This window comes from Mobula hypostoma, chromosome 3 (assembly GCF_963921235.1).
Source record: "Mobula hypostoma chromosome 3, sMobHyp1.1, whole genome shotgun sequence".
Classification (NCBI taxonomy): Eukaryota; Metazoa; Chordata; class Chondrichthyes; order Myliobatiformes; family Myliobatidae; genus Mobula; species Mobula hypostoma.
In genome coordinates this window covers 196,637,273-196,663,408 of record NC_086099.1, presented here as the reverse complement: position 1 = coordinate 196,663,408, position 26,136 = coordinate 196,637,273, and the positions used below count along the sequence as shown (strand labels likewise).

The 26,136-nt window shown below is 38.8% G+C and overlaps 1 protein-coding gene across 2 annotated transcripts in view; it reads left to right on the top strand.

Annotated features, from left to right (window-relative positions):
• The window catches only part of cul2 (cullin 2), a 71,130-nt gene extending 45,456 nt beyond the window's left edge, over window positions 1-25,674 (top strand). For both annotated transcript variants that reach the window (XM_063044365.1, XM_063044366.1), the window contains exons 11-21: window positions 2,481-2,588; window positions 7,862-7,921; window positions 10,178-10,306; window positions 10,537-10,623; window positions 13,215-13,370; window positions 13,728-13,805; window positions 16,735-16,801; window positions 18,101-18,303; window positions 19,257-19,358; window positions 22,649-22,765; window positions 24,895-25,674. In XM_063044365.1, coding sequence (XP_062900435.1) covers window positions 2,481-2,588; window positions 7,862-7,921; window positions 10,178-10,306; window positions 10,537-10,623; window positions 13,215-13,370; window positions 13,728-13,805; window positions 16,735-16,801; window positions 18,101-18,303; window positions 19,257-19,358; window positions 22,649-22,765; window positions 24,895-25,026 — 1,239 coding nt within the window. In that variant the 3' untranslated portion in view covers window positions 25,027-25,674. The remainder of the gene's footprint in view (window positions 1-2,480; window positions 2,589-7,861; window positions 7,922-10,177; window positions 10,307-10,536; window positions 10,624-13,214; window positions 13,371-13,727; window positions 13,806-16,734; window positions 16,802-18,100; window positions 18,304-19,256; window positions 19,359-22,648; window positions 22,766-24,894) is intronic.
• The last annotated feature ends 462 nt before the right edge of the window (window positions 25,675-26,136 follow it).

The following is a 26,136-nucleotide window of genomic DNA, read 5'->3' as shown; positions in this document are numbered from 1 at the left end:
AACTATATTAACTGTTAAAGCAAACAACAACAGATCTAAGTGAGTCAATCAAGTCCGTGTCTGGGCACTCATAAAGCGTGGAACGGCCTTTCATCAAAGCCATTACAAACAACTCCTAGCTAAGGATCAACTTTTCAAATTGCTTATGAAGTGGACTTGAACTCCTTTATAAATTTTCAACCGTCTTCTGGAGAGTCAATCCATTTTAGACAAGCATTGGGTGAGGTAATCATCAGACGAGCCGGATAACGCAGAGAAGGGCGACAGTTAATCTTAAAAAGTTCCACCATAACTTCCCGATATTTAATTCTTTCAGCATAAATCTTTGGAGTAAAATCTTCAACTATACGAATCTTAACTTTGTTATAAATTAGCTTATCCCTTTTCCTTGCATCCCGAAGAATAGCTTCTTTGGTTGTAAAGTAATGCATTCGCAGAATTATAGGACGTGGTTTCATTTCAACTGAAGGCTTAGGACATCGAATTCGGTGAGCTCTCTCCAATATCGGACAGGCTTCAAGAATGTCACTAAAGAGTGAATATAACATGTCCAAAAAGAAACTTCAATGGCTCACCGGTTTCTGTATTTTCAGGCAAACCCAGTATGCGTAAATTCATCCTGCGACTTCTGCTTTCCAGATCAATCGTTTTCTTCTTAATTCTTGATAATTCCGAAGTAGTCTCATTAATTTTCTTTTCCATAAAAGACATCTTCAAATCCTGCTCTTTAATAGTTTGACTCATTAACTCCTGTTCTCTTTCAATTCTATGAGTGCTCTGCTTAAGCGTCAGATATCGATCTTCCAGATTCTTCTAAGATTCCTGAACAACGAGAATAGTTTTTTCAAGCAGTTCATTAGCGTTAGTCAATTTATCGATTTTGGTATCCACTGTACCGATCTTTGCATTAATAGCTTCTATTAAAGAGAGCATTCTTTCTGAAGTAGAAACTTCCTCTGATTTCTTTGTTTGTTGAGCTTCAGGAAGAGTTTTGCCACTTCGGTTCCAGATCGAATGTCAGCCATCGTAATTAAATTGTAAATCCTTCAGCAAAAATAATAAATCTTCAAACTTGAAACAAATCTAGCAGTGGAAAGTAACTTGTGAAAGATGGAGCTACAACAAAAATGTCTTACTCCATGAGCTGCCAAGTGGAGACTCCCCGGCTTTATATCTTTCTAAGTGTGGCAGCCAGCACTGAGCATAATATTCCAATTGTGTCCTGCATACTTGATTATCTGGAGCTCCAGGCAGGCCACTGCTCTCCCAGTTGAAGCCCTGGGGAAGACTATTGGTCTCCCAAACAGAGCCCTGGGGCAGGCCACAGCACTCTCAGCTGGAGCATATTTTTAAATTATAGAACTTGCTTTTGTGCTCTGAAAAATCCCCCTTAGTGGCATTGAATAAACAATTGAATAAGGATGTTGCATCACATTAATTACAAAATATTTTGCAGGAACTGAAGCAACTTTTTACATTTTAGTATCCATGTTACCACATTTTCTATGAAGAAGCTTCACTGCAATTTCCTTGGTAATTAAGTCAACTTTACAGGACAGAACCACACACCCAACTCTGCTGTCCAAAATGTTTGCTGGTGAATATTAAGCCCTTGATCACTAACCAGCCTTTGAGCCAATGCCCCCTGCAACAATTCTGCTATGACACCACACTGTGTATTACTTTAAATTGTGTGGCTGATATGGATTAATGAACTGATAAAGAAATATAGTAGTGAAAGTCTTTTTATCATTACTAGTTATGATCATGTAGAATAATTTATATTCATGACATTTTATTCAAAATATATTCATAAAAGAAAGTTTCCATAAAATACACCTTAAAAGAAAAAGTTGGTGGTTCAGGCATCTTATTGTCCAAAACATCTCTGAGTGTTTCCTTCAGAAGGGAATAAAAATGGACATTTATTAAATATTTATTTGTTGCATCAGAACTTAAACTTGTGCATTTTCTATTTTGGCAGTATTATCCAAATATTAAATGATAGAGATGGTAGGAAGCAGCTTTGTGGTTAGGATTGGGTACGATGAGTACTGTCTGGAGACTAATCAGGTGATGGAGTGATAGGAATCAGCTTTGTGGTTCGTTTTGGTATGGTGAGTTGTGTCTGGAGACCACCTCAGTAAAAGTGGAAAGAACAAGAATGAGTAAGACTAGACAAATATATATACAGAAATTATATGTGAGAGAACATCACAAAGTTGATGGAGAAGAGAGAGACAGTGAAAGCAGATATAGAAAGAGTGAGTACATGGAAGAAGGTCAGAAACATAAAGTTTTAAAAAATTTTTTGCTCACAGGCAATGCCATGGTGGAGAGAACTGAAAGTATTAAATGTTTGTATGATTTTTCCTTGGGTGGTCGACAGTGCCAATTTGATGTAAAATCCTCAAATGTTAACATTTTCATGTGATTTTCCCATCTGATAGTAATAATTCTTCTGTTTTTTTTTAAATCAGATGCCTACGCTGTTTGTGGAATCTGTTCTTGAAGTTCACGGTAAATTTCTTCAACTTATCAGCTCAGTCCTTAATGGTGATCAGCATTTTATGAGTGCACTTGATAAAGTAAGTTGCTTAAAATAGTGAATAATTTGTGTAAGGATCTTATCTTAGAGCATTATTATCATTAACATGTCTGATTTAAAAATCTTGAGATCAGTGTTAGCTTCAGCAAGAAGCTAAATCACTAAAGAATCCACTTTCCCCCATGTCTGTTGCTCAAGTGTATGGGGACATTCAGAAGAACATGTTCCACATTTACACTAACAACATCCTGCTATATTTCACTGCCTCCATTGTCTTGAAATTGTCAAGCTGGTTGATTGAAATTTTGTACTAGTTGAGTGGAAATTCTTTCCAACCATATCTGCAGCTTCAATCCCACTGTTGTCAGACTTTTGAACGAATAAGAAGATACACTCTTGACCTCACGATCTACCTTGTTATGATCTTGCACTTTATCGTTTATCTGCACTGCACTTTTTCAGTAGCTTTTACCCTTATTTTGCACTGCTATTGCTTTACCTTATTCTAGCTCAATACGCTTTGTAATGATTTGATCTGTATAAACAGTATGCAAGACAAACTTTTCACTGTACTGTGACAATAATAAACCAACATCAGTACTCTTGTCCCTGGTCCCTTCTGTAATCTCAGTTTGACAAACTCCAATTCTGACATTCCGAGCAATTTTCTAGAGCTTAATTGGAATGTAAGCAAACTTTTGGTTAATTAGTACACTTCGGGACCAGTACATTTTGGCCCAATTAAGCGGCTGCTCTGATTAGCCGAAGTTTCATGGAAATAGTTAAAAAGTTATTTTTTAAAAATAGACAAAACTACCCTGTGAATTGAGTAAATTATGTATTTAAATGCTTCTATCAGTACTACCACAGTACCATAAAACTGTATTAGTTCCAAATTGTTATTGATGGAAGAATTCATCCAGTGTATGCTGCTGCATTCTTTTGGTTGACTGTAAATGAACAGAATCAGCGCAGACACCCAGAGTAGATGATGGATTGCCTTCATACAATGCATCCTTCAAATCTTCATTTTCAGTGTAACATTCAAGATGATTGTGAATACCATCGACTGCTTCTGGCATCTCAAAGTGCAGTGAGCAAAATAGTTCTGAAATATCTTTCTGCTCATTTCTCACCACCTATCAGTGACAAAAACCTCTGCTTTTTGAACACAAGCAACTGATGCTATTTAAAAATTGTTCAGCAGCAGTTTCCTGCCCCAGTTCAGCAGCATAGTCTCCCAAATAAGCGAAAGGAATCCTGGCAATTTTCTCGATTTGTTTTTGTTCTGTAAGAGTTGTCTCAAATAGGCGGCTTCCCTGATTAACTAATGGTCAAATTAACCAGAATCCACTGTATTTCAGGCTGAATAAGATCCCAAATATGTATTGATACAATTGCTAAAACTGCCTGTTTTTAGCAGTTTAACAAAAATTGGGAACTTTCTTCCCTCAATAAGGCTGGACAGATCATTGACCTCCTTTCTGTTGACTTGTTGATTTCTGGATTGGAGCTTTCCAAAGATTCACAGTCACCTATGAAAAAATGTAGGAGCCAGCTTCCTAGCTTGAGACCATACCTGTGAATTCTAAACTCACCATCATGGGGAACAGGTGACTACAGATGCAGGAATTTAGATCAGGTAGCAAACTACTTAAGAACTCAGTAGGACAGGTAGCATCTGCAGAGGAAAAAGAGCATTTGGCATCTGGACTGAAAGAGTAGAGGGGAAAGGGCCAGTATAAAAACATGATGGAGTAGAGTGGGTGGATCTTGGTGAAGGGGTTGATTGGCAGATGAAATCAGATGGGAGAGGGAAGGGTAGAATTTGTGATAGAGGCTGGGAGGTAGAGGCACCCAAGGGCTGTCGATTATGGCATCTGATTTTAAAAAAAAGATGAAGAGGAGCTTAATAAGGAACATAAGATGGGTGATGGGAATAGTAAGATTCCTCAATTTTAATTGCTCCATTGCTGACAGTTGTGGATTTAATTTCCAGGGTGCAAAACCTGAGAATTTCCACAGTAAACTCCAGAATTTCCATTCAAAACTCCGTGGCTTCTCTACCTTTTAAAATTATCATTCAAACTTATCCCCATAGCCAAGCATCTGCCCTAATATCATGTTTCTCTGACAAACTAAATCAAAGCACAAAACAAACTCCTGGAGGAACTCAGTGGGTCAGGCCGCATCTGAGAGGGAAATGGATAGTTTTTGTTTTGGGGTTGATACCTTTCATCTGAGACCAGATCTGACCCTTATCTCTCTCTGACTTATGGCTATTTTCCCTTCCAGCTGCTGGTTTTTTTTTTTGATGATACAGTAGCTACAAGTACGGTAGAATTCCAAAAATCCAGCACACTAGTGACTTTGATGCCAGATTGGCAGATTTTACAGGCTTATGGATGTTATTTCCATTAATACACCAATATACTTTGTTCAGATGTTATGCAATAGTAAATTTTCCAATGAGCCATTGAAATCAAAAGGAGTGCGGGAACCGGACTCTTGAGTTTAAAAGGAGCCTGGGAATGGGTATTCCATAAGTGTAAAGAAACAATGGGAAGCAATCAGATGATCCAGATGCTGAACCACCAGTATTTCATAAAAATTGGCTTGCTGATAATCGGCTTGCTGTATTGCTTGAGATGAGTAAGAAGCCAAGGAATCAGATTTGAACCCATTCATTGAGCTACTACTTCTGTTGATGCTGTTTTGGACTGAATGAAGAATCATATGGCACCAAGTTTCTTTAAATTACTGCATGGAGTTCCTCCCATTTTGGCTCTGAATGGTATTCTGAAACTCCAAAGATATAAAGCAGGAATTAAGAAAGTACCTCTTCAAAATATGTTTTGCCTTGGGTCTTGAGATGTTCTGATACTGTAACCAGCAGTTATTTGAAATTATCTGCTCAGGTCTATGGTGTGGTTGCTTTTGTACTCTAGCAAGATGTAAAATTTTAAACAGAAAATTGCAGCTTCTCTCTGTAACACACATCAAAGTTGCTGGTGAACGCAGCAGGCCAGGCAGCATCTGTAGGAAGAGGTGCAGTCGACGTTTCAGGCCGAGACCCTTCGTCAGGTCTCGGCCTGAAACGTCGACTGCACCGCTTCCTACAGATGCTGCCTGGCCTGCTGCGTTCACCAGCAACTTTGATGTCTGTTGCTTGAATTTCCAGCATCTGCAAAATTCCTGTTGTTTCAGCTTCTCTCTGTGGAAGGTGTTTTAGTGACCTCTGGTGGTGGAATCCCAGACTGTTTTCCTTGGATTTGTGTTGGTCATGAAATCCTGCTTGCTAAAATAAAGTGCAATTGGTCCTGGTCAGAGACTATGAACAGTTGATTTTTGTGTTTTCATCCTCTTTGACAGCGGTCCCCAACCACCGGGCCGCAAAGCATGCGCTCCAGGCCGCGAGGAAATGATATGATTTGGCGATATGAGTCAGCTGCACCTTTCCTCATTCCCTGCCACGCCCACTGTTGAGCTTGAATGCGCAGGAGGTCATTACACACGCGTCATCCATGTCAGCGCGGGAAGGAGATCAACTCCTCGAGCTTGCAAATGACGGCGGGCTGAAAAGCATATTTGATATAACATCTCTGCCGGTATTCCGGATCAAAGTCAAGGCTAAATATCTTGAGATAGCCATGAAAGCGCTGAAAATGTTGCTTCCATTTCCAACATATCGCTGCAATGAATGCAACGAAAACTAAATTGCAGAATAGACTGGACATAAGGAACCCCCTTTGAGTATCGCTGTCTCCCATCACCCCTTGATAGGACCGTCTTGTTGCAGGGAAACAAGCCCAGGGCTCCCACTGATTCAGCGATATTGGTGTGTTGCAATGATTTTATATGTTCATACGGGGAAAATATGTGCTGTGTGTTTAATATTCAAACGTTACTTGAAATGCTATGATGCTATTGACTTATAAGTGACTTATATAACCATATAACAATTACAGCACGGAAACAGGCGATCTCTGCCCTTCTAGTCCGTGCCGAACGCTACCTCACCTAGTCCCACCGACCTGCACTCAGCCCATAACCCTCCATTCCTTTCCTGTCGATATACCTATCCAATTTTTCTATAAATGATAATATTGAACCTGCCTCTACCACTTCTACTGGAAGTTCGTTCAACACTTACTTCAGGCTCCCCTGATAATTGACTTATCGCTATATTCATGTGAGGAAAATATGCGCTGTGTGTTTAATATTAAATTCGTTAGATAAACCCATTTAGAAACGAAATTGAGTGTACTAGCCACTTATCACCTATATTCTGGTGGTGATTAACCCCCCCACCCCCAAACAGAATCACCAAAAACGATTTGTAGAAAAGAATCGGCACATACACCCATGAGCAAATCATGCATGTGCACTGGTGCCCACGCAAGGCTTCATGGTCATTGTAGTCTTTCTCGGGGTAAACCCAACGTATTCGACTGCTACTCTTGTTCGTTGGCAACCCTACGTTCCTCCCCCCCCCCGTCACCCCCGGTCGGCCGGTCCGCAAGAATGTTGTCAATATGAAACCAGTCCACAGTGCGAAAAAGATTGGGGACCCCTGCTCTTTTGCAAAGTCACTTGGTATGTTTAAATTTTAAAACATTTTCACAACAGAGCCTATTGGAAATGGAGCATAATTTGAATGTGTCTGATGCATTACTCGAATGTTTGTTAACTCACAGTTGCATAGCGTACAACAAAATTTCAGTTGTGCGTGTATATCAGTGTATCTTAATAAGGTTTATTATCAGTTGAAGTTTTCTTGATGGACATTATGTATTCATCAAAGAAGAGCTATATATCTCAGTTTTGCTAGCTATTAGGTAATTGTACAAAGTTATGCAGTGCACCACATTTTCTATCTGAGCACTCATATTACTGGAGCCCTAAATACTGAGATTTTTACCCAAAACTACCTTGCTTTATACCTCTTCAAGGAATTCTTTAAACCTAGTTATATAACCAAGCAGCTGCCCAAAAAAATTCAAATGGCCTGATTCCACTGGCGGAGTTGGAGAGTGTGAACTGGATTTGCTTTTGGCCCTTAATGTGAAAACAATATGCTTTTCTCAATACGATTTCAGTAGCATTCTTCTAAGGACGATGGAGAAGTTTGATTATCTGCTTTCATGATCAAAAGAGCTTTTTTTAAAACTAAATTTACACATATCCCTTCTGTATGTTGGTTTGGATTTCACTGAGTTGTAACTTGATTTTTTAAAAGTAACAATGAAGGAAAATGATAGTGTTGTGTTCTTGTGGAAATATTCTCTGAAGCATTTATATTTGGTCTTGCAGGCTCTAACATCAGTAGTCAACTATAGGGAGCCCAAGTCGTCTTGCAAGGCTCCTGAACTGGTAAGTATGACGAGCATAAGAAACTACATTTACCTGTCACCTCTTTGATTGAATATCTGGAAGACATGTTTAAAAAAAAAGTCTCCAAGTTTTGCATTTATGTTCTGAACAAACATTGACAGTTGCAGGAAGGCTTATGTATCCTCAAAGTAACTCCTGATCTGGAGAAAATAAAATGTTGCAGATACTGGAATTCTGATGAATGAGTTCTGGGAATTGCCTGCAGATCAAGCACATTTGTAGTGAATGACCAACTGAAATTCAATATTCCTTTTAAGCAGGGGTTCTAACTTTTTTTGTGCCAATAACTGAGGGGTCTGTGGACCCCAGGTTGGGAACCCCTGCTGTAAAGCCATTTTTTTCACTGCCCTTCCAAGAATGCTGCAGCATCACATTTACCTGTTGCTGCAGGATCATGATGCCTTTGAGTTGTGTTTTGTCTTCCGCTTCCCTTATGATTTCGTCATTTAAAAATGGAGCTAACAGTCTTTAGTGTCAGACATGAATTATACTTGACCCTTGGTTAGCTTTTCTCAGCCAAAGCTGCAAGGGAGACTATCTAATTTTACAGATTTCCTGGTTATATAACTTTTTAGGAGCATCTGTTTACAGAAATTGCTGATGGTTGTGATGCAAACACGAGGAATTCTGCAGATGTGGAAATTCAAGCAACACACATCAAAGTTGCTGGTGAATGCCAGGATGGGTAAGGGGTATAGTGAGAGGAACAGAGGGAGAAAAAGGAGAGAGAGAGAAAGAATGTATGTATATAAATAAATAATGGATGGGGTACGAGGGGGAGGTGGGGCATTAGCGGAAGTTTGAGAAGTCAATGTTCATGCCATCAGGTTGGAGGCTACCCAGACGGAACATAAGGTGGAGTTCCTCCATCCTGAGTGTGGCTTCATCTTTACAGTAGAGGAGGCTGTGGATAGACATATCAGAATGGGAATGGGACGTGGAATTAAAATGTGTGGCCGCTGGGAGATCCTGCTTTCTCTGGCGGACAGAGCGTAGGTGTTCAGCGAAACTATCTCCCAGCCTGCATTGGGTCTCACCAATATATAGAAGGCCACATCGGGAGCACCGGACACAGTATATCACCCCAGCCTACTCACAGGTGGAGTGTCGCCTCACCTGGAAGGACTGTCTGGGGCCCTGAATGGTGGTAAGGGAGGAAGTGTAAGGGTATGTATAGCACTTGTTCTGCTTACAAGGATAAGTGTCAGGAGGGAGATTGGTGGGGAGGGATGGGGGGGTGGGACGAATGGACAAGGGAGTCGCCCTCCCCACCGATCTCCCTCCTCTCACGATACCCCTTACCCATCCTCTGGGTTTTCCCGCCCTCCCCCCTTTCTTTCTCCCTGGGACTTCTGTCCCATGATCCTCTCATATCCCTTTTGCCAATCAACTGTTCAGCTCTTGGCTCCATCCCTCCCCCTCCTGTCTTCTCCTATCATTTTGGATCTCCCCCTCCCCCTTTCAAATCTCTTACTATCTCTTCTTTCAGTTAGTCCTGACGAAGGGTCTCGGCCCGAAACGTCGACTGTACCTCTTCCTGCTGCGTTCACCAACAACTTTGATGTGTGATGGTTGTGATGTTTCCCTCCCTTCCCACTCTCACTGCCTGGTTTATTTTGTGAGCTTGCATTTGAATCTAGCAACTAATTAGCAGTGACATGTATTAAAATAGAAAATGAGATACAACTTTCAGAGCAGATCAGGAGAAGGTGGAGTTGAAATCTTTTTTTACACACAAAATACTAGTTATGTGGAACAGGTGTCATTGATACTGGTGGAAACAGATATGCTCGTGGTTCTTAAGAGGCTTTTCGAAAGACGTGAATATTCAGGGAATGGAAGGATATGGTTTATGTGGAGGCAGAAGAGATTTAAGCAATGCATACAAAATGCTGGAGGAACTCAGCAGACCAGGCAGCATCTATGGAATAAAGTACAGTTGAAGTTTCAGGCTGAGACATTTTGTGTGTGTGTTGCTTGGATTTCCAGCAGCTTCAGATTTTCTCTTGTTTGCAGGAAAGATTTAGTTTGATTGAACGTCGTGTTCACACAGATGTTGTGGTCCTGTCCCTGTGTTGTCTACTAATTCTACATTTACTTCCCTTCTCATTTGGTTGAATGACAAAATAGTGAGAATGGATCAAACTAACACAAGGATAAAAAATAGTAAATCAGGGTTTATAATTTACACTGATTGAAGACATAATGAATATCTTCATTCAACTTTCTTCACAGCTAGCTAAATACTGTGACAACTTATTAAAGAAATCTGCGAAAGGAATGACAGAAAATGAAGTTGAGGACAAACTGACTAGCTTCATTACAGTTTTCAAGTACATTGATGACAAAGATGTCTTTCAGAAGGTAAGTGGTAGTTATCTTTGATCTTTGGAAGATTTGAGATTTTTCTGAATTCATAATCTACACTGGAGAAATTTGCTTTTGTACTGAACAATTTGTGCGTAGTGATTCATGTGGGATTTGCTGATCAGCACACTAAATAAGAAGAAAGTTGGTCTTGTAAACAACTTAATGTTATTTCTTTCTTGCAATTTCCCACCTTTGAGCTCATTTTACTTATTCTCCAATCTCAGTTCTATGCCAGAATGTTGGCGAAGCGATTGATACATGGTCTCTCTATGTCTATGGATTCAGAGGAAGCAATGATTAATAAACTCAAGGTTTGTAACATATCTGTCTAGATTTATTGGACAAACATGACTTGTTAGAATTTAGAGACACGTTGGGGGAGGTGCCATGATCTGAGCAAATCACAAACTGCTAGAGGAACTCACCTGGGCAGGTTGGAAGAAGTGCATGAGAATCAGGGCGAGAGTGATCCCTGCCAAGAGTAGAAAGGATGTGGGAGAAGATGTGATCGGTGGTGGGAAACCATTACAGCTGGCTGAAATGACAAAGGATGATGTGCTGAATGCAAGTGCTCCTGGTCGGTGAAAGGTGAGGACCAAAGGAGCTCTTTTTCTCTCCTGTCTGTGGGAAGGTGGGGTGAGAGTTCAAGTATGGGAAATGGAGGAAATATGAGCGACGGCTTTATCAGCCACAGTGGTGGGAAAGCCATGTTTCATGAAAAAGGAATTTCAGATGTGCTGAAATGAAAAGTTTAGTCTTGGGAACAGATAGGATGGATATAAAGAAACTGAGAAAGGGGTAGTGTTTGTATTAAAAAAACTGAGTGGTAGGAGATGCAGTAAATGTCAGTATATAGTTTGTTTCTTGAAGTGAATACAGGATGCTCCAACAAAGGAAGAAAGGTGTTAGAACTATCCAAGTAAATTTGAGTGCACAGTGGAAGTTAACTGCAAAGGTGATAAAGCTGCAGATGGCAGCCATAATGCAAATACAGTCGATGCAATGGAAACGCTGTTGGGAAGTGGCGTCAGAATAGGTTTGCAACTGGAACTGTTCCACATATCCAGTGTGAAAGCAAGCATCACTGAGGCCAATTTGAGTACCTGCAGCAGAATGAAAGGAATCTAAAGAGAAGTTGTGCAGGGGAAGATTCTGAATGAGGATGGATGCTCATTGTGATGATGAGACAGTGGGACCCAGGGAATTGCCAGGTGTCAAAGTGATGGGCATGCAAAGTGTTCTGAATGTAAGTGGGAAGGGTCTCAACAAAGGTGAGACAGGATCAAGTTGAGGTCTGAAGTGGTATGTTCAGTGGGGCAAGAGAAGGAGGAAACCATAGGCCAACCACAATAGTGCTGTTTTGGAGGAAGTAAATATGAATCTTTACCTGACATGAAAGGGCTTTTTAGGTTTCTGGATAGAGTTAAGGGAGGATATGAGGGTAAATATCACACCTCCTACATCTGTTGGGGAAGGGAAAGAGTGTTGTGGGGTGGTTGTGAACCAAGGAGTCATGGAGAGGTCCCTGTGGATAGCAGAAAAAGGCAAGTGGGATCATAATTGTTGATGGTATCCATTTGCAGTTGGCAGAAATACAAAAGGATGATGTGCTGGTTGTGGAGAACGACCATCATTCTGCCTCTGTAGATGCTGCCTGACCCTCTGTGTTCCTCAAGCCATTTGTTTTTTGCTTTGTAAAATTAGTTGCTTTTACAACTCTATTTCTTTTCAGACCTGAAACTGTAAATTCTAAGAATCTTTAATTGTTAAGCTAATTGATACTATTTATTTTGAAATATTGTAAATCATTGTATTCATGTGAGCACAGAAAAATACAAACATTTGTGCATAATTGTGAATCATTTGTTGACTATTTTAAACCATGAATATGATTTAAAATGAAACTATAAATGTTTCAAAAGAAAATTTCTTTTTCCATTTTTCAATTGGATATTCTGGAAAATATATGTACCTTCCCTTGAAAACTTAAAAGCTAATTAAGTACTGGAACACGTGGATAATGATGATGCATGTGTCAGGATGCTCTTCATTGACATAAAGTGGTAGTCACAGCCAGTCTATCACAGGTAAAGCTCTCCTCACCGTTGAATACATTTACATAGATCACTGCCACAAGGAAGCAGCATCCTTCATCAAAGACTCTCACCATCCAGGCCATGGCCTCTTCTCAATAATGCCATTGGGCAGGGAGTACAGAAGCCTTAGGTCCCACACCACCAGGTTTAGGAATAGTTATTACCCAACAACTATCAGACTCCTGAACAAGCATGGATAACTTCAGTCACCACTACTCTGAACTGATTCTGTGACCTACAGACTCACTTTTAAGGACTCTTTACAGCTTATGTTCTCGATATTATTTTTTACTTGCACAGTTTGTCTTTTGCACACTGGTTGTTTATTAGTCTTTGTGTATAGTTTTTTTGTAAATTCTATTGTATTTACCTGTAAATGCCTGCAAGAAAATGAATCTCAAGGTTGTATATGGTAACATGTACCTGCTTCGATAATAGATTTACTTTGAACTTGAAGTACTTATGATTTCTGTTGTCATTAAATTTATATTAGATTTATAACATTTCTTCTAAATTCTTGAATAATTTAAAGATGGTTTAAAAATTAATTGATCTTCAAGAAGAATGTTTTACAAAGTTAATATTTTCCCCCAGAAAATTACTTTAACCATTAATTTGGGTTGTTAACAGAGGAAAGTAGTCTATGTCGCAGTGCGTTAAACATTTTCAGTATTTTAAAATAATTGTGATGAAATTGAACGCCTTGAAAGACATCTCAGGAAAAATAGTCTAGATATCGTTGCATGTTATTTGATGTAAAAGCATTTATTTCTGCTATAACAAAAGCCTTTATTCATTTTGTGCAGCAAGCCTGTGGATATGAGTTTACCAGCAAACTTCATAGGATGTACACTGATATGAATGTCAGTGCTGACCTCAATAACAAATTTACAGCCACTTTCTTAAGACAACAGGACACTGTAATAGATCTTGGAATCAGCTTTCAGATCTATGTTCTACAGGTAGGTTAGACTGTACAATAAACTTAATCTTCTACACAAGCCTTTCCAACTCCTTTATGAAATAATTCACAGCCACTTGTAAAGTTTGTACTGTTACATATATTTTCCAAAAGGAAAAACATTTAATACCTTATTGATGTATTTCGTTACAAATAAGGGATTGAACTTGTCTGCTATTTGTTTTGCTGAGCATCAAAGAGAATAAAAGTAGAGAAAAGGTCATTTTTTAGCATTTTGCAAATCTGTTAGAAAATTAGATAATAACAAAGACTTGTGAGTTGTATGTGACTTGTATATTAACAGACTTTTTGTATCCTCTTAATTTTTGATACTGAAACACATTTTGAATTATTTTAGGCAGGTGCATGGCCACTGACACAAGCACCCTCATCTACATTTGCCATCCCTCAAGAACTGGAAAAGAGTGCACACTTGGTAGGTTAATAGATAGCTTTTCATTTGAAATTTAAAAATGGATTTAAATTGATGAACAAATTGTTTTTTCTATGCAATAGTAAATCTCTTGCATGATTGCTCATGTACAAGTTTGTTATGCCCATCTGCTAAGCTGGCTTGTCCTTTTAAAGAAAGTTGTAACTGGGACAAAAGTGAGGCAGTAGAAAGGAAATGAACTCAGGAGTTCACTGCAGTGAATTGTGTACATTGGCCATATGGGGGATGTTGTTATTGTGTTTAATGTTAGTGCCACAATTAAAAGAACATGTTCTGTTTATTATTGCTATGTATACTATTTGCTCTGTGTCCTTCATGGGAGCAAGGAATTTCTTTGCATCTTGGCACTTATGAAAATAATCTTATTTTATCTAATATAGAAAATACTTGAGGTACTTATTGGGTCAGACAGCATCTATGGAGAAAGCAATGGTATTGAGAATTAAAGTTGAAAACATTTTGTCAGAACTGGTTAAGTTGGAAAGCATACAAGCTTTTGGACTCAGAAAAGAGGGAGAGGTGGAGAGAAGGAAGTATTTTGTTGCTATGTTGAATACAGCAAAGGAAGTGGACCAGCTTTGAGTTCATGATTTCCTGTCATTAGAAAGGAGGAGTTCAAGTGTATATGTTGATATGTAGCATTGAATGTGGAATGGCAAGAAATTGATTTGAGAAGTGTCAAATTCCTTGGTAGTACCTGTCATGGGTATACACTCCCACAGCTACATTTCTTTTCCCAGTCTGAAGCCAAGGAAAGAGACAGAAATGTGAGAATCTGCACCTTGGCAACAAAAAGGAGAAAAACAGAAATCCATTGAAGTGAACAGAGTAACAGATACAAGGAAACCATATTGAGATGGGGGGAAGGACTTCTTCAACCAATGAAAGGGACACTAAACTAAACATTTCTTTACATTTTGTTGACCTGTTTTGTGTGGTTTCGGGTATTGTTCTTGCAGTAACTATTACACACCTTGTCATCTGCTAGTTTTCCTTGTGTTTCATGCTGGTTTTAGGAAGATGTTTGGAGGCAAGTCGCTTATTGAAGCCCACATACTCTGCTTTGCTTCTCTTAATTTGGATGGTTTAGTAATGTTTTTGATGACTGCTAGTAACACCTCCCTCCTATCCCCATCACCCCGACCTCCCAAGGCATTCATGAATGAATGGCAGTTATGAGGTTTTACATGGAGTAATAACATAGCCTGGCATATGGATCACAAGTTCAAGTTCAGTGATTTTGTTCATGTCTGAATTAGGCACAGAATAAATCAGGAGAGACCCTGGTCAGAGACTTACTGGTGAATATTAATTCTCCAATTGTTTCTTTTCTTGTCAATATATTAGAACCCTTCATGATTTTCCCCCTTAACTTTTTCTCGAAGAGGAACAATCCCAGCTTCCCTACCCTTCAATCATAAGTAGCATCCTTCACCTTTGATATGTCCCTCTGTGTCTTTCCTATGCCTGTGATGTACTTTCTAGAGATTTGCCACCATACTACTGCTGAGGTCAGATCTCTAATAAATTAATGCTTCGTGTAATTTCCTCCTTTTGTGGGTTATGCCAATATAAATCAGAGACTATATACGCCTTTTTCACAGCTTCATAAACTTGTCCTGCTGTCTTCACACAGATTTCGCTGTTCCTTTACTACCTTCCCCACTGCCTCCTACCCCTCTCTGTGAAAGGTACCTTTCAGTTTATATTGTCTCTTTTCATACTGCAGTACTGTGCAAAAGTCTTAGATATATCTATCTATCCCAAGATTTTTGTACAGTACTGAAGTAATTTTATGTATTGCACTGTACTGCTGCCGCAAAACTAAATTTCATGATGTGATTGATGATAAACCTGATTCAATTGGGTTTCAATTGTGGACTGAGAGTGGAAAAGGGGGCAGGGAGATGGGAATCATAGTTGGGGGAGGGAGAGGGGAGGAAACAGGAAGCACCAGAGAGACATTCTGTAATGATCAATAAACCAATTGTTTGGAAATGACCTTGCCTGGTGTCTCAGTGCTGGGTGTGTTTGCACCCACGTCACACCTGACCCCCCCCCACCCCCCCCCCGGCACTCCTTCTCTGCTATCTGTCCCACACTCTGTCCTGCAATACTCCATCCTCGCCATTCCCAAAACCTTTTGCTCCCAACAGATTTACAAACTCACTCTCTGCTCCATGTTGACAAATACAGTACTGTGCAAAAGTGTTCGGCACCCTAGCCATATATGCGCCAAAGACTTGCACAGTACTGAACTTTTCTAATGAGCATCACAGAGTTCTAAAATTGTTCATAGCACAACTACTAGAAATCCCAGAGAGGAACTAGCCAGTAGAGGAAGAAGAATGAGAAACACAAACAGAAAGTGATTGTTACAAATGGGAAGAATTAAAGCAGAAGATGAATTAAATGTTTCAAGAGTAATAGTATTGCATGTTATTGTAACAGGAGCAATACCATACCAAGACTACTTATCCATCTGCACTCTTTATACTTAGAAATTTAAATGTTTTGAGAGCATGGTGCTGTTGCAAGTGGCTAATAGATATCTATTGTAATAGATATTTAAGGCATTTTCCATTTTACGTAAAAGAGCAGATCATATTAGGATTTCTTAATTTCAGTGTAAGTTACTCTGTAACAGTGGACTCAAACTTCTTCTGAAGGTAGAGATATATTTCAAAAAATTGTGCATCACCAGGGTGACTAGAGCAAACTTGTATTACTATACAGAACTTAATTTTGTAGAGTCTGATCCAAGTTGTGGAATAATTCTCTCTCAGAAGTTTATTTCCCTGGCAATTCTTTTACTGCAGTTATGTAGTCATCTCCAAGCTTTATCATCACTGGAAAAAGGTCATTGGTGGCAAGTTTTGAAGTACTCAGTGGTATAATTCTTTCCTTGCAGTTTGAATTGTTTTACAATCAACACTTCAGTGGGCGGAAGCTTACCTGGCTGCACTACCTTTGTACAGGTAAGAATATTTCAAGTCATATTCCAACCTCTCGAAAAACCTCCTTTTTCTACTTCCAGAAGGAAAATAAATTTGGACAGAGGTAGATTTGGATTACTCTTTGTCAAATATATTCTAATTTCATAATTCAGGACCGAAATAGAACTTGGTCAGTTCAGTTAAGTACATGCATTTGTGTCTCCAAACTATTTATATACAATTACGTAACACATGTCATTTAAATAAAAGACAGTTCAGATTTACGGCATTTTTTTGTGTAGTGTGTAACTTTGGGAAGATTTTATTCTCATGAAATTATGATGTAATTTTTGCGGAAGAAAAGTAGAAATTGAAGCAAAATCTGAACCTTCTTTGGCTTTTGCAAAATGGCACCTTCTTTGCCATTTATCTGAGCACTGCTTCTGTCAAAATCTAAATGTTTATCTGTCTGTGCTTTGTATATATTTAGCAACTAAGCTCCATTTGAATAGTGAACTTTAAGGATTCACCACCCTTTGGGTGGCGAAACTTATTCATTTACAGTATCCTCTATTCTTCTCTTTAATTTTAAACCCTGCTAAAGAAATGTTTTATCCTTTGGTTCATCCAGGCTTATTACTTGTCAAAACTGACAAATTTATTTTAATATCATATTCAAAGTGGGTGGTGTATTCCTTATCATTTTCTAAACTGGTCAAGTTTTTAGCCAATTTGCTTAGCATCCTTCAAAGTCATGATGACAGACCAAACTAATCTCCATTTCCAACCTGTTAATATGCTTGTCTGAATGCTGCTTTATTATTGCTGTTGTATCTCCTTCAGGCACTGACCACTTCTCATGCAATCTGTTGCAGCCATGATGCTGTATACATTTTTAATACTGCAAAACATGTTTCCCTGTATAAAACACCACTGGTAAATGGCCTCATGCATTTGTAGATAACACCGTGATCTTGCAAGATGTGGAATTGGCTATTCAGGAACATGGTGGAATAGTGTTTCAAAAAGAAGCTTATGAGATGATTAGCAGAGAAAAAAATAGAAAGCTTTGGAGAAAGAGTAATGTGCAGTAAATATCAAATTCAGACTGACTTCAGTTTTCTGTCCCATTGCATACATGCTGTTATATAAAAAAAATGTACCAATCAGTTGCTTCCTACTCATGCCATTTAGTGTAATTGTGCTGGTAATTTTGTGGGTTTGTATTTTTAATTTAAGTGATTGGATGAAATTGAAATGCATTTGAACAGTTATTAAAATATGAACACAGTAATTGCACATTTCATTTTTCTTTCCTTTTTTTTTCAATGGGTCGAAAAGGTGAAGTAAAAATGAACTATTTATCAAAGCCTTACGTGGCTATGGTCACTACATACCAAATGGCGGTGTTGCTAGCATTTAACAACAGTGAAATCGTCAGCTACAAGGAACTCCAAGACAGCACACAGATGAATGACAAAGAACTTAGCAAAACCATTAAATCCTTGCTTGATGTAAAAATGATCAACCATGACTCTAGCAAGGCAAGTATGTTGATGAAATACTGGTAATATGATTAAGAATCTTGATGTAGAATGATGCTCTTATTTTCGTATTGTTTGGTGCATGTTAATGTATAATCCCCCCCCCCCCACCCCATGCATTTAAAATGATGAGAATATTTTGAAGTGTGTGCAATATGGGAGGCTTGAGGGGAATGATCAAACCTAAATTAAGCAATGGATAAATTAATTCATTTTCGATTTAGTTGTTCAATTCCAGAGACACTTTGGAATGAGTTTTTAACAGGAAAGGGAGTAAGTATAATGCCCCAGTTCATGGATGAACACACAAGTCAGGAAGTATGAGTTTGGAATTCTGCTGAGTTGTAGGAGGAGTGCTTTGAGTGTTCCCAGATTCCCAAGGTTGGGTAGGGAAGTAATCCAAGATGCAGAGTCCTAATCATTCTGTGACCCTGGTGGCAGTAACAAGCTTGTGAATGTTGGGCCATGTTATCAAAGGCTTCGGTGTTATTCCTTCATGACAGATTAGCATTGCTGTCTTTCAAATTACAGTGAATGTTGAGAGAAACAGTACTTACACATAGAGAAGGGAAATCGGTAACCTATTAAAGGCTCTGTAAGTAAAGTTTAATGAAGCATAGACAAAATCAGCCGCAAGAGTAAGCACAGATTTCCAAGTAGGTTCAGAACAGAAAGGTAAACCTTTAGCAACACACATAAAAGTTGCTGGTGAATGCAGCAGGCCAGGCAGCATCTCTAGGAAGAGGTGCTGCCTGGCCTGCTACGTTCACCAGCAACTTTTATGTGTGTTGCTTGAATTTCCAGCATCTGCAGAATTCCTGTTGTTTAGGTAAATCTTTAGGTTTCTTTGTCTCAACAGGTATCTTGAGAAAATGCTGCTCAGGGGAAATTTTATTTGCAATCATGCAGCCTCTTAATTTAGAAAGTCATGTTAGTGTATTTTCTTTCTGCAGGAAGATATTGACTTGGATTCAATTTTCTCTTTGAACATGGTTTTCAGCAGTAAAAGGACAAAGTTTAAAATTACAACCTCCATGCAAAAAGATACACCCCAAGTAAGATTTTTGTTGTCTTGAATGGGCATCTTTCATAGAGTTATTATATGCTTGAGACTAATCATAAAAGTGGAAGCATTATTTTTCAGCTTCAATTGTCATAGCAACAGGCCCTCCTGTCCACTATGTTGAAGTAGGCCATCAGGTCTCCATCAGTACTGATCCTACTTACCACCACTTGGCCCATTGCCTGTCTGCCTTGGCTACTCAACTGCTTATCTGGATACTTAATGTGTGAGGATTTCCTTCCACCACTTCTCAGGCAAGGCAAGGTCATAATGGCTTTGACATTGCATCCATCCTCTAGGTGAAAAAAATTCCTCAGATCCCTCCCTTCCATCCCCTTAAATTAATTCAATGCCCACTAGTTTTAGGTATTTTTTCTGAGTATTTTTCCTGTTAGCTACTTCAACAGTGCCCTTTCTTCAGTGTCTTCTCCTCCAAGGGAGAGCAAACACTGTCTATCCATTCTTCTTCAGAACTGAAAAGCTCCGTTCCAACCAGTGTCTTGGTGAATCTTCACTTCATGCTGTCCACTTTAATCACATCCTATAGTGACACACAGAAATCTAGCTGTATCCTGTCCAGTGTTTTCTCCCCCAGAGTTTTACAATAAGGTCCCAGCTTTTATATCTTCTATCCTAAATAATTGAACACAAGTATCCCTTGTGTCTGTTTCAGTTATTTCTCTACCTATGGAATCCTTGAATTTGTACATCAGGATCCCTCAGTTTGTTCATAATCCTTAGGGTCCTACCTCTGTGTATGTAGTACCCCTATTTATCAACTCGTAATGAATCACTTCACATGCATCAGTATTAAATTCCATTTGTCATTACTCTGACCATCATACCAATTGATCAGTGGCATCCTGCAGACTATGACTATACTCCTCACTATCAATACCATCACCAATGTTGTGTCATTTCCAAACTGTTGGGATTAATATCCAACACATCATTCCAGTTAGCAGCAACTCTTATGTAAAAAAAAATTGTCTCTGATCTTCGTCCATTTACTGTTATTATGATTCCATGTGTTATATTTCTGAATCTTAACTTTCTTGATGTAATTGTTCCTCTGCTTTATGTTTACAATGTTTTTTGTACTGTCCCTAAGACTGGATAATGTTTTAGAAGTTTTCACATAGCTTCTTTATTTTATGCACCGTATTTCTTTATCAATAAAGCCAAAGAATCTGTTCTTTCATTGTCATATTTTGAGTATTTTACCTCAGTTTTCTACTCTTACTTGAAAGCACTACTTCATTCTTCCTACCAAAGTTTATCATTTCGACAACTTCCATTATATTTTCCCACTCTGCTGCTTCAGGAAGTCTGTTAATAACCTCATAATCGACTACAGTTCCAACTTGGGTGTCAAGTTTTGAAATCGTAACGCCTGCTCTGAATTTTTGTCCATCAATATATCTCAAACAGGGAGCCAGTCTAATCTCTGGAGAACACAGCTGTATATTTCTCTCCAGTTGTAAAATAATTGCTGAATATCATCTTCTGCATTGCCAGTTTCATGGGATTAAGGGGGAAGGGTGTTCTGGTGAGAAGTGTGATATCTGTTGAAAGCTGCTATGACTTGGTTCATGATACTTTGTTCTCTTTTTGCATGTCTAATTAAAGGAGCAATGCTTTTGTCCGATATGCCTCTTAATGTCTTGTTGGTGGCTGGTTTTCAAAGAACTATAATTAAATCTTTACTTAATTTTTGGTGTCCAGTTCTATTTTTAATTGAGTCATCATTGCGGATGATTGCATTTTGAGTTGAATGAGCCACAATTAGAATAGATGTGATGTTTCAGACTAAGTTATATTCTAGTTCTGAGAGGAAATATTTTCTCCTTTTTTTGAAAAGATATAAAACAGGGGTTCCCAACCTGGGGTCCACAGACCCCTCGGTTAATAGTAAGCACAGCATAAAAAAAAGGTTGGGAACCCCTGATATAAAGGGTGACTTGAGAAACTCAACTTTGCAATTGTTTGCAAATGTAACCTGTTCTTGTCATACATCATTTCCTGGATTGTGAATATGAAACTGTCCTAATGAATTGGAACAGAAATCCTAAAAGTTACAAAGGATGGTTCTTGAACGTGGCGAATGAAAGTTGTTAATCAGTAGCAGTGTGTGGTGACTAGTCCACAATGATAGGAGAATCTTTTCTTCATTTGCTACAATTGAAACAATAACTGATGAGATTAACAAACAAGAGAAAATCTGCAGCAGTACAATGCAATACATAAAGCTGATTTACAGTAAATGTATATATGTTAAATAGGTAGTGCAAAAAATAGAAATAAAAAGTAGCGAGGTAGTGTTCATGGGTTTAATGTCCATTCAGAAATTGGATGGCAGAGGGGAAGAAGCTGTTCCTGAATCGTTGAGTGTGTGCCTTCAGGCTGTTGTACCTCCTTCCTCATGGTAGCAATGAGAAGAGAGCATGTCCTGGATGATGGGAGTCCTTACTGACTGCCTTTTTGAGGCATTGCTCCTTGAAGATATCCTGAATACTTTGAAGGCTTGTACCCATGATGGGGCTGACTAATTTTACAACTGTCTGCAGCTTAATTCAATCCTGTGCAGTAGTTCCCTCCCCCCCCCCCCACCGCCCCCAGACAGTGATGCAGCCAGTTAGAATGGTCTCCGCAGTACCTCTGTAGAAATTTTACAAGTGTTTTTGGTGACGTACCAAATCACTCCAAATGCTGTCTTGTCTTCTTTATAATTGCATAGATATGTTGGGTTCAGGTTAGGTTCTCAAAGATATTGACGTCTAGGAACTTGAAATTGCTCACTCTTTCCACTTCTGATCCCTCTATGAGAACTATGAATTTCCTCGTCTTATCCTTTCTGAACTCCACAATCAGTACTTTGACCTTACTGACAGTGAGTGCAAGGTTGTTGGTGCAACATCACTCAATTAGCTGGTATACCTCACTCCTTTACGCCTTCTCGTCACCATCTGAGATTCTGCCAACAATGGTTGTATCATCAGCAAATTTATAGGTGGCATTTGAGCTGCGTCTTGCCACACAGTCATGGGTGCAGAGAGAGTAGACCACTGGGCTAAGCACAGACCCCTGAGGTGCACCAGTGTTGATTGTCAGCACTAAGCTTTATACTGGTTTGTTTTTGAAATTTTAGTTCATTATTTATTAAGTACAGCTGTACAGAACAATTAGGATCCCTGTGTTTAAATTTTGTACAGATTATAAATCACATCAGAAGTCTGTTGAAACAGCTATATTGGGTTTCTCTTATTTTTTCATTACTTAAAGGAGATGGAACAAACTAGAAGTGCGGTCGATGAGGACAGGAAAATGTATCTGCAGGCTGCTATAGTGCGCATCATGAAAGCACGTAAAGTGCTCCGACACAATGCACTTATTCAAGAGGTAATGGTTAACTGTTTGTAGGTTTCCAGTGAGTAAGTAAAACCCACCTATGTATTTTCATGTCTAAATTAATTTTTGCTCTTGGTGATTTGAAGTACATTTCGTGCAACAACTACAGTGGACTAGAACATAGTCCTTTCATTTCAGGACCAGGGCTTGTAATTAAATATAGTTGAGAAAATGAAAGTCTCCTTTAGTCTACACAAGCAAATTCAAGTAAAATTACTTTGAACAGCCTCACCTAAGTTCCTGCTTAGTCTGTGTGTGCGCAACAAAATAACTTCAAATGTATAATTCGTTGTTTGATAAAAGGAATAATATGCTCATTCACCATTTTCTAAACAAGCCCAAGAAGCACTTGGTAAATTGGTTCATTATTGTCACGTGTATGAGGTACAGGGAAAAGCTCTTTTGCATGCTGTCCATGCATCTCATCAGTATATCGAGATAGCACAAGGGAAAAGCAAGGGCAGAATGTAATGATACAATTACAGAAAAAGTGCGGAATCCTGTGGGCGTCAGATTTAAATGATAGCCAGTCCCCTTCTCATGTAATCATGTCTCCTCAATTGAGACATTCCCACTTATGGAAGCATCTTATTATTTACCCTGTGATGCTCCCTTGGGATCTCATGTTTCCATGCGATAACCCCTTATTCTCTGAACTCCAAAGAATGCAGATCCAACAGGACATACCTGTCAACTCAGCAATAAGCCTGGGTGAATCACTTTTGGACTGCTAATGCCAGATTATCTATTCATAAAAATGGGAGTGAAATTGTGCATAGTATTCCAGGTATGCCCTCACTAGTACTCTCTGTTAATGTCAAATATAGAAACTGTAGTTGGTTTCACCACTTTCACTGGCAGTGCGTATCCCAGATTCCATTCACTCACAGTGAAAAGCAAAATCCTTGCTCCCAAGTTATCCCCTTTAAGGATCCTGCTTCTTGCCTTAAAACTATGCCACCCTGTATTCAATACTCCTACTGTGGGAAAACAATCTTGACAATCTACCCAATCCATATCTCTTATAATCTTGTGTACTCTTATCAGGTGACCCCATGGCCTCCTTTGCTCCAGCAAATAGCAGTTGTTTAGTGTGATCTTCACTGTCAGTGTCATTCCAAGGAGGTGTTTAGTTAGCTAGTCAAAGGGAAATGAAGACTTGCATTTCAATGTAAAAGTCATTACAGGTGCTTCATTCAAGTGCCATTATGCTTATGCAAGGAAATATAGGGGTTTTATGCCACTTCATGCCCAACTTAGAAAGGACTTTAGAGTAAGAAATGCCTTGCCAATGTGGGCTGACTCTTTCACAATCTAAAAAGTGATTGACTTCATCCTTGGCTCAGCACTTGAAAAACTGGTTGTTCATGTAAATTTTCAGCCCAGAAAAACTTAAAACAAAATTTAGATGGATAGTTCATCTTGTACATAGTTCATGATTGTACATAGCACTATCTTTTGGATGAGATGTTAAGCTGAACCCTAAGATATCCCTGTGAGTGGGCATAACTACTGACTAGTTAGGTCAATGGCACAAATTGTTAATAATCATTAATAAAATGGCATACTTCCAGTATCTCAGCCCATATTTATTCCTGGAAAAACATCACTGAAACAGATTGTGGGCATCATATCAATGTTGGTATGTGAGCTTGTGCACATTATCTCTTGCCAAGTTTTGCAGTATATAACCATGCCTACACTTAAAAAGTACTTCATTGGAAAGCTGTTTGAATTATCATGAGGATTCATAGAAAATTGGAATTAGTGTAAGTAGACTCTCGACTCCTGAACCCTGTTCAATCACACATTGAGAACATGGCTGATTTAAGCATACATGGAAGGCTCTTCATAGAATGTAGTCGTTCTTTTGACAGAATGCAATGAGTTGGTATATATACATCTGTTAATGAAGGAAATATACGCCTGAAAAGATGTTGAATGTATGTAGCCAGTGAGTTAATATTTAAAACAGAAATGACAATTAAGTGTGTAAGATTTTTTTTGTTCCAGCATTAATCAAATTCAGTTTGTTTTCATTCTCCTTTCCACCGCCCTCAGATTATATTTCTCGATTATCTGTTTTAAAGACTTCTTAATGTTTGTTCACTTTTCAACAGGTAATAAGCCAATCAAGAGCAAGATTCAATCCTAGTATCAGCATGATCAAGAAATGCATTGAAGTCCTCATTGACAAACAATATATTGAGCGTAGCCAGGCCTCGGCAGACGAGTACAGTTATGTAGCTTGATCCAAACTGTTGGCATTTGGCTTTGTCTGAGTATGGTGCAAAGACCTGCTGTGTCACTGTTTGATGTGTTCCTGTGAAATGAAGCAGAGCTGTGCCTCCACCAGGTTTTTCAGCCCACCACCTGGCAGTCCTTTCTCTGCTGTTTACAGTCTAACCAGTGCCACATTGCAAGCGTCAATGCCGATAGATCTCCCAACTCATGTCATCACAACATTAGAGTAAAGTGGGAATATTCTGGGTGCCATGTTAATCTCACCGGTTCAGTTGAAATATTTTAAAAGATAATTTAAAATTAAACTGTAATATGACAAATAATTGTGTTTACACTGTAAATTTTGCATCCAATATTGCATATAGCAAACATGGCACTGTTACTTCACAAATAAAGCCTGTATTCTACCTGGGGTTTATCTAGGTTTCAATGAAGTAAACCATTACACCAGTGTACTCTGCATATCACCCAGATGAGCAGATTTATGTACTTCATAAATACTGAGATTTTCCTGAACTGTCACTACAGGAACATCATGAGGAATGTCTGAACTGGTTTGCACTTCCATTAAAGGGATTTTTGTCCGGTTGATTTCTTTCAGTGTTTCTCGTGTGCATTGATGATTGTCATAAATCCTCCAAGCCTTAATTCTTTAACCTGGATGCTGCAGTGTTTTTTTTTGTGGAGGGAGGGAATGTTTTGTGAACCTGTCAAAAAGGTCATGTCTTTAATAATGTTTTCATTTTTTTTCTGCCTGAATTTTATCCAACGTGATACAATGTCAAAGTCCAAGACATTTGAAAATCTGACTTAAGTTTATTTGGTAATTGATTTTTACAGAACAAATTCCATCACAGAGCAGTAATGAAAAACTGTTGACCTTTGCTGCTATTGACCCACCATGGTAGGCTCTCATCCCCCACAAAAATATACTTGTAAACAACCACACACCCTGCCCAGTGTCTTGCTTCACTAGGTATGACTTCTAAGAAGCAATTAACATGGAAATCTGTTTTTCACTGGTAATCCCCATTTGGTAACAGTTGTTGAACAATTTTACAAACTGCCCCCAAGAATGATCCTGTCACAGCTTTTCTGATCTGATTTGTATTTAGCAA